The following is a 13,320-nucleotide window of genomic DNA, read 5'->3' as shown; positions in this document are numbered from 1 at the left end:
ATGGAAACAGCCACTCACACCGAGTCTTTATTGGCAGTGTGGAGTATGTTGTTAGTTTTACCTGAACAGTTTTGCACTGAGTTGCAGAAACAGAAAACAAGGAAGAAATATTCGCGTGAAGCTGACAGGTAAAGAAAATAAAAACTACACTAATTTTCAATCTGTGGGTGGATTAAATAGCAGCTATGTCGGTGATGTTTTTGTTTTTGTTTTAATTTTATTCTTTATTTGGATCGATAATGAGCCAATAAAAGCCCCGGGGGAGTTTCAAGATAGTGGATGGTAGTAAGTCTTTCTTTAAAAAAACTTACTCTCGCTTTTGTTTTAGCGACTGATTTTAAAAAATACCAGAAGATGGCGACAAGGATCCACTTAAACAGACCTACATGTCATTCACTTCTATATAGGCCTACTTCATTATTTTAGATCTATGTTTGTATTTTTAAAGTGTGTCTTTATTCGCTTTAGTTATCAAAATGATGTTAAAAGCAAAACTCGGACACCTCATGATGAAATGTTTGAAAGAATAACTGGCATTAAAAACGTTAGCCCTGCTGAGTAAATACTGATACATTACTAGTAGGCAGTAACAGTATTTTTAATCTGATCGATCATAGAGATTGATTTTTTTCTTTTAATGATTTTGAATAGCTGATCTGCTAGGATGAGAAAGGAGGTGATAATGATGAAGAGAACAGTGGTAAAGAGAGTGGAGGAGGCGAGGTCAGTTGAAGGAAATGGGAGAAGGATGGAGAAGTTGGCTTCCCTTTGAGGAGGTGGTGGGATGAGTACAGATTGGGGCAATCACAAGGGAAATATTAGTATTTTTGTCTTTCTTTTGATTGCATTGAACATTCTCTTAATTCAAAATTAATCTTACTACAAGGTGGTGATCAAGAGCAATGACAATTTTATTTATACAGCACATTCCTTTAAGATAAACCAGTGTAGGTCTGCGAAGCATTAAGGCAATAAAAACACAAACAAAACAAACTTTACAAAACATAGAATAGAAGTTAACACACACATATATAAAGTTTTTAACAGTAAGCCTGTGAGAATAAAAAGGTTTTAGTTTGTTCCAGTTGACCTCAGATCAGCATTCGTCTTGTTCCAAAGAGCAGGACCACAAAAACTGAAAGCAACCTCAGCACACTTAAATCTAATTCTAGGAACAGTTAAAGGATCTGCACCTGACGACCTGAGAGCTCTAATTTGGTTATTGACGCTGAGCAAGTCAGAGATCCACTGGGAGGCCAAACTATTAAGAGCTTTATGAACTAACATAAGGATTTTAAAGTTTAGCCTGTGTTGAGCTGGGGGTCAGTGGAGAGACTTGAATACTGGGGTAATATGTTCACATTTCCATGTACTACTGGCTACTACTGCAGTCTCAATGAGTTGAAGTCATTTTAATGATGATTTGGATAATCCTGCATGGATTAATCAATTTACTGCATCAATTTCTTAGTCAGTTTAATATAATAACTTGTTGACTTTTTATCTACTTTTTAAGTCGTAGAAGGCAGTTTTGATAATCCTATTGATGTGATTATCAAACTGAGGTGACTGTCCAAAATAATGCCAAGGCTCCTGATTTGTTCGCTGTGTTTCAGAGAAGGGGATGATAAATATGAACAAATTCTCTGTCTCTGACTTTTTGAATCAAGAATAAATATTTGTCTTGTTTCCATTCAGTTACAAGAAGTTTCTCGATATCCAGCAGTTAATTTCCTCAGTGCAACTTATTAGTTTGTGAACAGAAGTTAGGTGATATGAGGAAAATGATAGGCACAACCGAATGCTGTCTGCAAAAGAATGAGATATTATAGTTATATTATGATTCTTTATGAAGGTACGAAGTGGGAGAACAATAATGGGCCAAGGACAGAACCCTGAGGAACCCCTGATTGATTCTTTGTTTTTAAGTGGACCTAAAACTACTACTACTAAAACTCTACCAGAAAATCCCAAACGAGATTGTGCAGCCAAAGATCAAGCACACTTGAGCTATGCAGCAGGATAATGTTCCACATCACCTCTCAGTGGTTAAAAACAAAGGAGGGTTTGAAGGTTTTGGAGTGGTCTAGTCAAAGTCTGGACTTACATTTGATTGAGATGCTTTTTTTCACAACCGTAAACAGACCATTAATGCTCAAAAACCCTCCAATATGGCTGAAGTGAAACATATATGTAAAAAAAGAGTGGGACAAAATTCCTCCACAGCAAAAACTAACTCAACAAATGTTTGATTGTAGTTCTTGCTGCCAAGAGTGGCACAACCAGTCATTAGGTTCAGGGTGCAATTGCTTTTTACACACACCGAGGTAGATGCTGATACCCCCTTTCCCTTGATAAATGAAATCATCATTTAAAAACTGCATTTTGTGTTTCCTCAGATTTATCTAAAAGTTATTTTACAATCTGAAACATTTAACTGTGATAAATATGGGAAAAAAATAACAAATCAGAAAGGGGGGGGCAATACTTTTTAACAGCACTTCTATGTGCAGGAGTACAGCAACATGATTGGTTAATGCCATCTCTGCTGTTATAAATGATTGTCCCATGGATTTCTTGTGCCATGTGTTTTTTGTCCAGGGACACCAAAACCATGACGCTTACTCCAGTTTTAAATCAATCTTACATTCAGGCTGAGACAAAGTGCCTTTTGCAGAAATATAATTGAGAGTTTCACCCAATGGAGTGTGTGACGTTAAAACACTTACATCAGCTCTTTTCATTCTTTTTGAAAGCAGCAGTGGGAACATGGCACACTTGCACAATGAGACTTGAAGACTTTTTTAGCTCCTTTTGAGAGCGATGACGTTTGCTTTCTAAAACAAGTCTAAAAGTGGAGTCAGTTTAACTCTAAAAATAGTGTGTTGGGGCTATTTTGGTCAATGCAGGCTCCGTACAGCCGGCCTGTGTTTGGTTTACCAAAGTGTGTGAATAGATGAGGAGTGGGTTGCCAGGGGCTACAGAATGACGGGAAAATGGCATGAGAAGGGTTAGTTACACATGGCTGTTCACACTGTTCTTTGGATCCTGACCCTGACGTAGGCCACTCAGGGCAGTGAGCTCTACTTACACCATAGGACTTAATGTTTATGTCTCTGTCAGCATCAACCCTCCTTCCATCATCTTTTAACAGACCAAAACTCACTGAAGCTGTGTGAGTTTACACAACAGGACACTTGTGTCATCTTCAAGACAACCACCGGCCTCCTCCCCTCATCTCCTTCCTAATGATCTCTGTGTTTGTGTGTCCGATTTAAAAAGAAACCCCAAACAGCTCCACATCAGGCATCCGGACAATTCACTGACGTCATACCAGCTCGGTGGCATTCACCAGACCAGTGCTACCAGTTCACTCTGCCAAGCAGTTGGGGGCTAATGTTTGCTAGACAGACAGCAAGAAAAAGGAGGAGAGCAGAGGGAGGGAGGAAGGAGCATGTTTGAAAGATGAGAACGGGAGAGAGGGAGAGCTCCTCATAAGTCCTCCGAGCTGGCAGGGACCTCATAACAGAAGACGAGGCTGTTTGCAGCTGCATCACGGCCGAAAACACGCAAGACACAGCAGAGGGTGTAGAAGAGACTCCGGTTAGAAGAAAAATCACTGACCTAACATGATGGAGGTGGTCCTAACCAGACTGCGGGACTTCTCCTGCAAGACCTCCACCTTTGATGACTGCAAGGGAGCACAAGAGAGCAAGAGCAGGGACCCTGAGGCCAGAACCAACCACGTCAAGGAAGGGTGCACATCTGGTGGAGAAGCAAGCAAATTGGACATAGAGAGTGCACTGGCCTGGCTGCGAAGGGAGCTGGTAAGACTGGGACTCTGATCGAGTCTGTAAGGGAAACGGTGTATCCTTAATACATTTTGTCTTGCTATATGTATATAACACCTGCAGATACCTGTTTCCTGTTACAACTAGATTAAAGCCCTGTTTAGTGTTTTTGTGGCAGTTCATGTTAGAGTTGTACAAAACTATGTGTTCTGGGAATTTGGGATGTTTATTTACACAATAAAGATTTTAAAAATAGTATTTGTCTGTAATAAAAGCTGCATGCAAAAAAATATAATCTTGTTCATGTAAAATGAAATTTAAAACACTTTCAGAATTTTGGGTCAGTGCGATTCAAAGTTCTGTGTAAGTCAGATTCAATCATTTTTGATGAAGAAATAACAATTTAGTGCATTAATTTCCTTAAATCTAGTAATATGTGGTAGTACAATAGTACAATGTTGTTGTAGTAAATGTTCTAGTTAAACAAATGGATTTTGTTGGGCTTGCTTAATCTGCTGACCAAATTCATGAATTTATTTAGCAATTTTAGCCAAATAATAGAATATGACAAACGTGGTTAGTTCACTAAGATTAGAAATCTTGTCCCACAGTTTAGCATTTTTCTTTTTCAGGCAGTCAGAGTGGTCACTGTTCAGCAAATATTTCATAGATAGGGCCACATTGGCTGTATTGCTTCAGGAAACAGTTATTTTGTGATCTGCACAGTAGAGAGTAGACTTGGAAAATTCTGGGTTTAAATGACCCTTTTATTTCCAAAGTGAATTGTGAAATGAGTTGAATTTAACAGATAAACAAAGCATGAATTATTGTTTGAAAGCATTTTATTTTTCTATCCAACCAAATTCAAACTGAGGTGAATATAAAATATCAATTTTGCTCATTTACTAAATGGCAACAAATTCTATGACCTATAAATTCTTCTGTGTGGCCCTTTTGTGACGTCTGTGGGAAGTCTAAAAACGTTTTTATTGTCTGTTGTGATAAAGATCAAGTCATTTGTCCCACCTTCAGAACGACTTCTATGGTCAGCCCTGATGTTTTTGTGTGTGAGAGGCCCAAGTTATTGCCCCCCTTGTTCCTAGGGTTCCATGTAAGTCATGTTCATACAGCGTCACTCCCTTTTAAACCACCGTCACCATGCAAAGAGGCTGTGTGTGCATGTGCTTGTGTGTCTGCGAGTGCAAGGCTCATTGTCACGGCTTGATTTATCGCTTGGCATTTATTGCGACTGCTCGTCATGGTAACCGAGTGTCCTGAGCACACAGAGAAGAAAACAGTCTGAGCGGGAGCCGGACAGAAGAGCAACAAGGAGAAACAGAGACGCCCTGGAAACAGGCCTCAGAGGAGCAGCAGTGAATGAGATCCTTAAATTGTCTGTTTCACCTTCCTTCAGATAGTTTAAGGGAGGTGCTCTGGCTAAAACTTTAACCTTTAAATTCCAGAAATAATCCTCAAGTCTATTTATTAGATGATGTTAAGCTTGTGGCTCATATTGCATTTTTCTTTATGAGAAGGATGAGCTTTACATGTAAAAATACAAAATTAGACAGTCTCCATTTGTTGTAATTATGTAATTATATTTACCTGCAAATACTTAAAGGTAACCCATACAATAAAGGGGCAACAAATCAGGTTTTTACAGGAAATGAAGAAAAAGCTATAATGTAAATAAATTACACATTAATTATAAATAAATAAAGGTAGTGAATAAATAATTTTAAGTGGTGTAGAATTTATGGTAATTTTACAGAAAAGCAAACAATTTCCCCATCTCACATCGTAAATATACTTTATACACCATGGCCAGGCCATATTATGGAGTGGATCAATCTTGCCTGTTTACTTTTTTTTTTTTTTTTTTTTTTTTTTTTTTTTTTTTTTGATGTTTTGTTCCATTACTCAACTGCCCTTTTATCAATTTAGAAAGAATAAGTACCATCAAAAATTGCAGGCCTATGTGACCTTATCATGATGGGGTCAAGTCAACTTATGTTAACAAGTCAACAATGTTCTTTTCTTTTACAATCACTGTTCAAAGAAGACTTTCAAAAAGAGTGCCTCCTTTCCTTTAAAATACCTGGAAGCCAAGGTCAAGCCACTCCATAGTACAATCCACACCCATGAAAAGTACAGTGTACTTACAAAGTAAGATTTGGAAATATTGTTAGTTTTTCCACAAAATTACTACGAAATTACACAACACTTAAATTTACCTATAGAATCATTTGTGTTTCCTTTCTTGTAAAATACATTAGGTTATGCAATACTTGAAATTACTTGCGCATTACTTAAAATTACTTACAGAGTACTTGAATTTGTTTACAGTATAATTTTTGTAAAACCTGGCTTTTTACTCTCTTTTTAGTGTACTTACCTTTAAGTATTGTAGGCAAATATAATCACATTGCAATTTTGAATAGAGCACATCTGTAGATGATGCGGTTATTGAATGCATACAACAATCCAAAGTTCTTTATTTACTCTGGAAAAACTTTTGCTTCTACTCATCTTAAGGTTGATTTGTGGCTTTTCTAGAGCTTCTGCTCAAAATGCATTAGGGGGAGAAAACAACTAAACTAAAGACGAACTAGACTAATAAATCTATTGTTTTCTATGTTATTTACTTCATTAGTTTCTAAACTTAACATCTTATTTAAATAGCCTAAGGAGATTTTTTTATCCGTTTCAATATTTTATAACGATTTATTAACTTTCTTTTAGCCTCATTCAAAGTAATCTTTATCATAACCTTATATATAAAGACATTTGAATTTACAATATGATCGTTTTCCCCCAACCCATAGCTGTTCCACTTTTTGTGTTCATGAGATGAATTTAATGATACAGATGCCTCTATGGTATTATTCTCCCACACTTAAACGAAGATAATTAAGGATAGAAAAAAGAAGGAAAATGAAACAGACACACCAAAGACAGAAGATGCATTAAGTATCACTTATAATTCATAAGCAAAATGTGATAAAATATCACCAAAAAGTCCCAAAGCTTTGTGCTGAGGTTGTTTTTGTCTGTGGTTAGCATACTCCCTGGAAAAAAAAAACATCTACAGACAGAAGCTGATTTGAGAAGCCTGCACATTATTTGAAAAGGACTAGTGTTTGTCATAATGAGGTGAAGCCCAAGATGGCTCGATCTGAAAGAAGAAAAAAAGAAAATCACGGTTTTCTCTTAATTAAGTGTTGACAAAGGAAATACAACCAGAATCTTTTATGCGCAGCCTCAGTTTGAGCCTGGTGCTGTAATTAACTGAGAAAAGAAATGCAGATCGGCCCACATTCCTGAGTGCTTTGGACAGACTTGGACACTCGATGGAATTCTGAATATCTTATTTTACAATGCCAGTAGTTGGACAGCCTCTCATAAAAAAAGGAAAAGAAAGAGAATGACAGAAAGATCCATTTGCATTTGAAAGAGGGCAACACTCAAATGAAACGGCTTACGGTTTCAAAGCGCGGACAACCTGCTCAGCTTCATCGAGATGGAAAGAAACTCTCTGAAGTTCGCTTCACAATTCTTTCATTCACTGTTTGGTATTTGGTCCTATTTGTCTGTTTGCTCTGTGCTTCTGTGAAATCTAAACAGATGTGTCCTCCGTGTGTAGATGGAGATGCGTTCCCAGGATCAAGCCCTGATTCGACAGCTGATGGAGCTTCACTCAGGCATCCAGGAGCTCAAGCAGGAGCTGTATGAGGAGGAGCAAGAGGAGGAGACGTATGAGGAGGAAGAAGAGGGGAGCTACTGGGACTCTGAGAGTGAACAAGGAAGCGGCAGCCTCTACTCCAGCTCAGGGGAGGGGGGCTTTTCCATTTCCTGCCTAAAGATGCCTCAGCAGCTTTATTCGGGCACTTTATCGAGGAGGATGTTCTGCAGGAGAAGCTCTGTGCCTTGAAAAGTCAGACAAATTTTTCAAAAATGTGCCTTTTAAGGCAGTTAACATAGACAAGGTGGAGTTCAGTGACCCCATTTTCCACCGCTTCACTTAAGAAAAAACAAAGCTTAAAGTCATTGTAACTTACGGCTGCATACAAATTAGCCAACAATGTCATGGCTTATCCTTTATTTTTATTTTCATAACACGAATATGACATTGTAAATGAAAAAAGGCACCTTAGACAAAAACAAATGTTTTTTGGGTTTTTTTGTGTTTTTGTGAGTATATCCATAAAAATCCATGCTGGTGAGTTATAACACAAGTCATCCGCCTTCCAGCTCGATTAATATTCATAAAAAACACGTGGTTTTGGGGGGGGGGTTTCTGTACCAAGATGTAAGTTGCGAGTTTTAACATTGGAGTCTAACAGGATGAACTACTTCTGGAGTCACCCTCAAGTGGCCATTAGAGGAACTGCTGTTTATGACAGTTCTGTTTTGCCTATATTTCAGCCATGAATAAATTATCATTTTATTTGCATAATACTTTTCAAAATAAATACCACAAAGTGCTTGACAACAAAAAGGCTAGAACATCAAAACAAAAACAAAAAACAAAACAAAACAAAACAAAAAAAGCAAAAGACAGCAAATGGAGTTTAAAAAGATGAGTTTTTAGCTGTATTTTAAGTCCGCACATATCAGAGTCTGGCATCCACTGTCTCCTTTAACTCTTAGCCTTTTATGATGCACAGCCAGCAGGTCCTGATCACATGACCCCAGGGACCTCTTCGGTTGTATGCATGTAAAAGTTTACTGATATACTCTGGTGAGTGTCCATGCAGAGCTCTAAAAGTCAAAACAAGAATTTTAAAGTGGAGTCTGAAGATGATGGGACTAAATTAATAGTGTGACATGTGAGAAAAGAGTACACACAAAGAGTACAAAAAAAAAACCCAAAACCATCAAAGACACCGATTAAAACTAAAAGCAGTAGCTTTGCTACTTCTGTTGCTGTAGTTTCAGAACAACGACAACAGAAGAAAGAAAAAGAAAAAAAAGAAAAAGGAGGAAAAAAAAGAAAAAAAAAGAGAAAAGAAAAAAAAGAAAGAGAAAAGAGTACACCCAGGTTTACTGAAGTGATAGTTATGTGAGTGGTTTTCTTACAGACTACTACAGATTAAATTAAAAAGATTTTTTTTAAAGAGTAATGACGTAGCAGGAAAAATAGGATTCATGAAATGCTGTCTGGAGTATTTTATTAGCCAAACTAATCCATCACTGGCTGTAGCATCATACAGTATATAAATTTCCAGTATGTATATATTGTTACTTTATATTTTAGTATCTGTATTAAACAATGACCTAAAGGCAGTCTTTTGAAGCACTGTGTGACAGATAGTAAGAGTTTTCTCTGTCTAGACAAATATTAACTTGTACTGTACAAACATGTGAACCTGTCGGTAACTGAAAGCCTGAAAAGTCACTGATATTTATTCTGTATCTGCCCAGAAATGTAATTCAGTAGGTCAGCCTGGAGGTTGGGGTTTTTTTTACACCTTCATGTGTTCATTGCAACTGCAGATAACTATTCTGATTTGACATATGAGTTTTTAAAATGCTCTTACATGAAGATAAAGATGGGCTGTTTTGTTTTTGTTTGGGAGTGACACATGAATGTATTTATTAACCATTCCTGAATTTTATAGCACTTTTTAAAACAGGTACTGCAGTGGTTACAGTATGCCAGCTAAATAAAGACACAAAGACGGTGACATTGTACATTTTACTTCTCTTAAATTCACACATTTATGTCTTGTTTTCTTTCCACTTTGTTTAGCACAACTTTGTTTAAGTGCAAATTTTCTTCAAAAAAGAAAAGAGCAGGATCAAAGACAATTCAACATATTGCAACATTCTTTTTTTCACTTAAGGTATTTTACATGCAACTGGTAACTAACTTCCTTTACAGTGATACAACAGAGTTATTATCATAAGCAAGTGCATTTGAATCTTTGCATCACAGTCCTTACTTTCTCCACTATTCATTCCAGTAAAAAAAAAAAAAAGACTTCTGCTGGAGCCAGTTACTGGTGGTTACCCCCTTCTACCTCCACACATCCAAAACTCTCCCTCCTTAGTCTCTGGATCTCTGTGTTGAGCCCCAGCAGTGTCTGAGCCAGCTGGAGGTCCTGGGAGCGCATTTCCAACTGCATGACAACAATGAAAGAAAATAATTAGCATAACCGAGCTACACATAAAATTACTAGTCCTTTCCTTTGATTTTTCATATGCATGAATGAACTTGGTTAAAAATAATAGATGAATAAAATACCCATGACTGTTAATACCACCTGTTGCACACTAAAGATAAATAGTAAACAAAGTCAAATCTTTAAGATGACCTACCAGTTCAGACCTGAGCCAGGTTATCGCTCCATCTATCTGTGCCCGCCGCAGCTCTTCGTTTGCTTGATAACTCCTGCCCACGCTGACCGGTCTGACTGTGGAGCCAGAGTCCTGGAGGTCTTCTCGGGACTCTCCTGTCACTCTGAAGGCATCAATCAATTTGTTCTTTATGTTCTCCAGAACCAGAGTTGACAAAGTGTCCTCACTGTGACTGTCTCGGTCCATGCTCGGAGGATACAGATGTGCTGGCTGCTGTGATAATGTTCCTCCCAGCGCTTTCTTTGACTGACTGATAAACACTTTGTCATAAAGCTTTTGTAAATCCCGCCTGCCTCGTTGTCTTCTTTACACAACACAAATAATGCTGCCCCCCTTTTACAGATCCTCACCAAACTGGTCTTCCTCCTTTCCTTCTGTGGACAGGGCTCTACTCCACAGGTTTGTGTGTGCCTCCTCACCAGCTCCAATAACCTTTTTGCCTGCTTGGTGTTGAACTGGCCTGTTTTGTCATTGTTACTATGGAGAAACACCCTCCGCCTGCATGGCCACTTCCCTCCTCCTGCTTCTCCTCCTTCTTTCAGTAACCCTTATAAGAATAGTGGAAGATCTTGGACAAAGACTATTGTTGCCTCCAAAAAGAACTGAAAAGACCCCTCCAACCAGTGCCACCACACCCTCCCCCCCTTTCTCTACTTCTTTTTCTCTGCAAATCCTGCCCCCATACAATTCCAGTGTGAGAAATGTGCTGTGAGTGAGCTCTCATTTGGACAAAGTGCCAATGTGTAAACCTGTGTGTGTGTGTGCCCCCGTATACGCCACACACAAAATCCATGAAACCCCGGTGGACTTTTTCAGTGCTTCTCCCTAAATAAGACTTGCTTGTCAGCTTAGGAGACAGACAGGTTGTGCGAGGAGCAGACACAGCCTCAGTGTTGCCTGATTCAGAGGCACAAAGGCCATCCTACGGTGAAATATAACCAGGGCCTTTGTGCCCAAGTTAAGTCCATTCCCAGTGGGGTTTGTGGGATGGTTTTTGGCAAGAGTAAGCAGTTTTTTTCTCCTGACTTCTATATAGAGATGAGACAGGGGTCCGGTGTATTTTCCAGCCTAACTTATGAGCCTGGCTGTGAAAAGTGAGAGGCCACATTTGGAGGCGACATCACTATCAGTCAGTGCTTTCAAAGTGCACAGCTTTTTCTCAAAGTAATTCTTTACTCTGACAAAAGTGTTTATGTGCGTGAAACCGAATGAGACCTTGTGATGTCAGCCACTCGGCCAAGTTCTCCTGCACGCAATCACCATTAAATAAATGGCTTTGATTTGCAATTCACTCATAAAATGATCTGCAAAGATGGATGGGAGAGTGTCTTGAAGAACAGGATGGAGCAGATCACTTGTCAAGGCTCGTAAGGTGTGAGCTATGACTCCATTTGTGCAGAGGTCCGTGGAGTGAATGAAGGGGTTGGAAAGATTGAGTCGTCAGTCTTGAAGGTCAAGGAAGCAGGGCGCATGCATGACAGAAATGACAAGGAAAAACAAGCTGCCAAACACACAGACTGAGCCTCAGGTGGTGAAGAAAGGAGCGGCACTGATCTTTGTCTCAAATTGAGCCTTACCTCATTTAGTTTGCTTATACAAAGGGTTGGCCAGCACAATGGCAATTCTTGGGGAATCAGAAAAATGCTCCCAAAACATTGTCTTTACCGCATTCTCACTGCCACATGATAATGAAAAACAACCACACTGTTCACACTGAGATGAGGCACTTTGGTTGACAAAAGTAAGGTCATACAAACATAAACAGCTATATATGACAATGAAAGTGTATAATCTTAAAGAAATAGATCTGCAAATTAAAGAAAATGCCTAATCCTGCTCTCTTTTAACAGTAACTGAGCTAATAACAAATTTTTAGTTACTTCTAAAAATTACTCCACTGTGCTAACAAAAGCCAGTGGTCAAGAAAAGCAATGTAATTCAGCCTAGCATCAAGCAGATTATAAGCCAAGCTTTTGCTTTGAATATCCCGGACGAGCCCCCAAATTGTTACAACCATGCCTCAGGAGATGGCAACATAAAACACAAAACAAATTTGTAAAAACAAAACTTTTATATTTATTAAAAAGGTTCCATTAAAGGAAACAATGTGAGAGAATTTCTGCTGACTGCATCTTTTATCTTAATTCAAATTAAAGATAGAAGAGTTCCTCATTCTGAACCAGGTGGCTCAACAGTATTAGGGAGTCCACATATGAAAAAATTTATGATTTACTATGGAAAATATGTATTATTTATTATTTACTTATTATTTATTATTATAAACAAACTAAAAAAAAAACATAGGAAAATAAGATTATTTTTATGGGAAGAAAGAGGTTTGGGCAGGATTTACAGCCTGGAAGGCCCAGAGGAGGTCATGTAAGCCAATTGTTACTTAAGACTGGAATGAGCTGCTTCCAGCAGTTTGGAGTGAAAATGCAACACTGAAGTTGCTCAGAGACCTGACTGGGGTTGGGTTCTGGCAATAAAACTTTTGGTTGAAAGAATACGTCCACACGTTAAAAGAATGGACTGTTACACACTTCCTGTGCATGCGACAAAGCACAAAACTTTGTTGTGTGTAAAAATGTGCTAAGAAAGTATTTCAAGATGACTGTTCCCAGTCAAGTTTCCTGTTTTACTTTCTTTTCGTCTTATATTTGTATTGACATGTTCTGTTTTAAAGGGCTAACCAGCCTTACATTGATTGTATTCTGTTTAAATACAGCAAGTTAATATGTGTCATTCATGGTGCATAACTAAATAAAATAAAACAATTTTAAAAATACAAATACATTATGCTGTGCAACTTTTAACTGCAGCATACTTTTTACTATGCACATGCAGTGTGTTGGCTTTTATTGCCAATCATGTTTCCCTTTAATCAATGGGATAAAAGTTTTTTTTTGTGAAATAATTAACATAAACATTTATCAAGAAAATAAAGAAGTGGACTATTTAATATAATTTCATTTATCAGTTAAAAGAAGGGTAAAGCAGAAATTGTCTAAGTGCAAAGACAAGGATTATATTTTCTATGAGCATTATTTATCAATGATCCCCTTGTTTGCTTAAAGTTAATTTATGTCAGCTCAGCCATGCTAGGCAAACACTTTTTCCCACTGATCTTGTGAGTATTCTAATTTCAGATTTAGCTTGAAGCACAAAT

General features: G+C 38.0%; 2 protein-coding genes across 2 annotated transcripts; one reads left to right on the top strand and one right to left on the bottom strand.

The window, feature by feature from the left end:
• Positions 1 to 45: 45 nt before the first annotated feature.
• On the top strand, positions 46 to 8,281 carry LOC116318906 (protein FAM167A-like). The gene is made up of 3 exons (XM_031738073.2): positions 46 to 128; positions 3,155 to 3,827; positions 7,435 to 8,281. The coding sequence occupies exons 2-3, from the start codon at positions 3,630 to 3,632 to the stop codon at positions 7,720 to 7,722; spliced, it is 486 nt and encodes a 161-aa protein (XP_031593933.1). The 5' UTR covers positions 46 to 128; positions 3,155 to 3,629; the 3' UTR covers positions 7,723 to 8,281.
• A 19-nt stretch (positions 8,282 to 8,300) lies between these two features.
• si:ch211-153f2.3 lies at positions 8,301 to 10,765 on the bottom strand. Its single transcript, XM_039605716.1, has 2 exons — positions 10,113 to 10,765; positions 8,301 to 9,913 (listed from the first exon to the last, which is right to left on the bottom strand). The coding sequence occupies exons 1-2, from the start codon at positions 10,335 to 10,337 to the stop codon at positions 9,791 to 9,793; spliced, it is 348 nt and encodes a 115-aa protein (XP_039461650.1). The 5' UTR covers positions 10,338 to 10,765; the 3' UTR covers positions 8,301 to 9,790.
• Between the last annotated feature and the right edge of the window lie 2,555 nt (positions 10,766 to 13,320).

The sequence above is a fragment of the Oreochromis aureus genome, linkage group 22 (assembly GCF_013358895.1).
Source record: "Oreochromis aureus strain Israel breed Guangdong linkage group 22, ZZ_aureus, whole genome shotgun sequence".
NCBI lineage: Eukaryota > Metazoa > Chordata > Actinopteri > Cichliformes > Cichlidae > Oreochromis > Oreochromis aureus.
This window is presented reverse-complemented; position numbering and strand designations above follow the sequence as displayed.

What these genes read in the sequence shown, in the direction of transcription:
- LOC116318906 (XM_031738073.2), top strand. Translation starts at nt 3,630, where the DNA reads ATGATGGAGGTGGTCCTAACCAGACTGCGGGACTTCTCCTGCAAGACC. An exon ending in CCTGGCTGCGAAGGGAGCTG is followed by an intron (nt 3,828 to 7,434) that starts GTAAGACTGGGA and finishes CTCCGTGTGTAG; the next exon opens with ATGGAGATGCGTTCCCAGGA.
- si:ch211-153f2.3 (XM_039605716.1), bottom strand. Translation starts at nt 10,337, where the DNA reads ATGGACCGAGACAGTCACAGTGAGGACACTTTGTCAACTCTGGTTCTG. An exon ending in CCTGGCTCAGGTCTGAACTG is followed by an intron (nt 9,914 to 10,112) that starts GTAGGTCATCTT and finishes GTTGTCATGCAG; the next exon opens with TTGGAAATGCGCTCCCAGGA.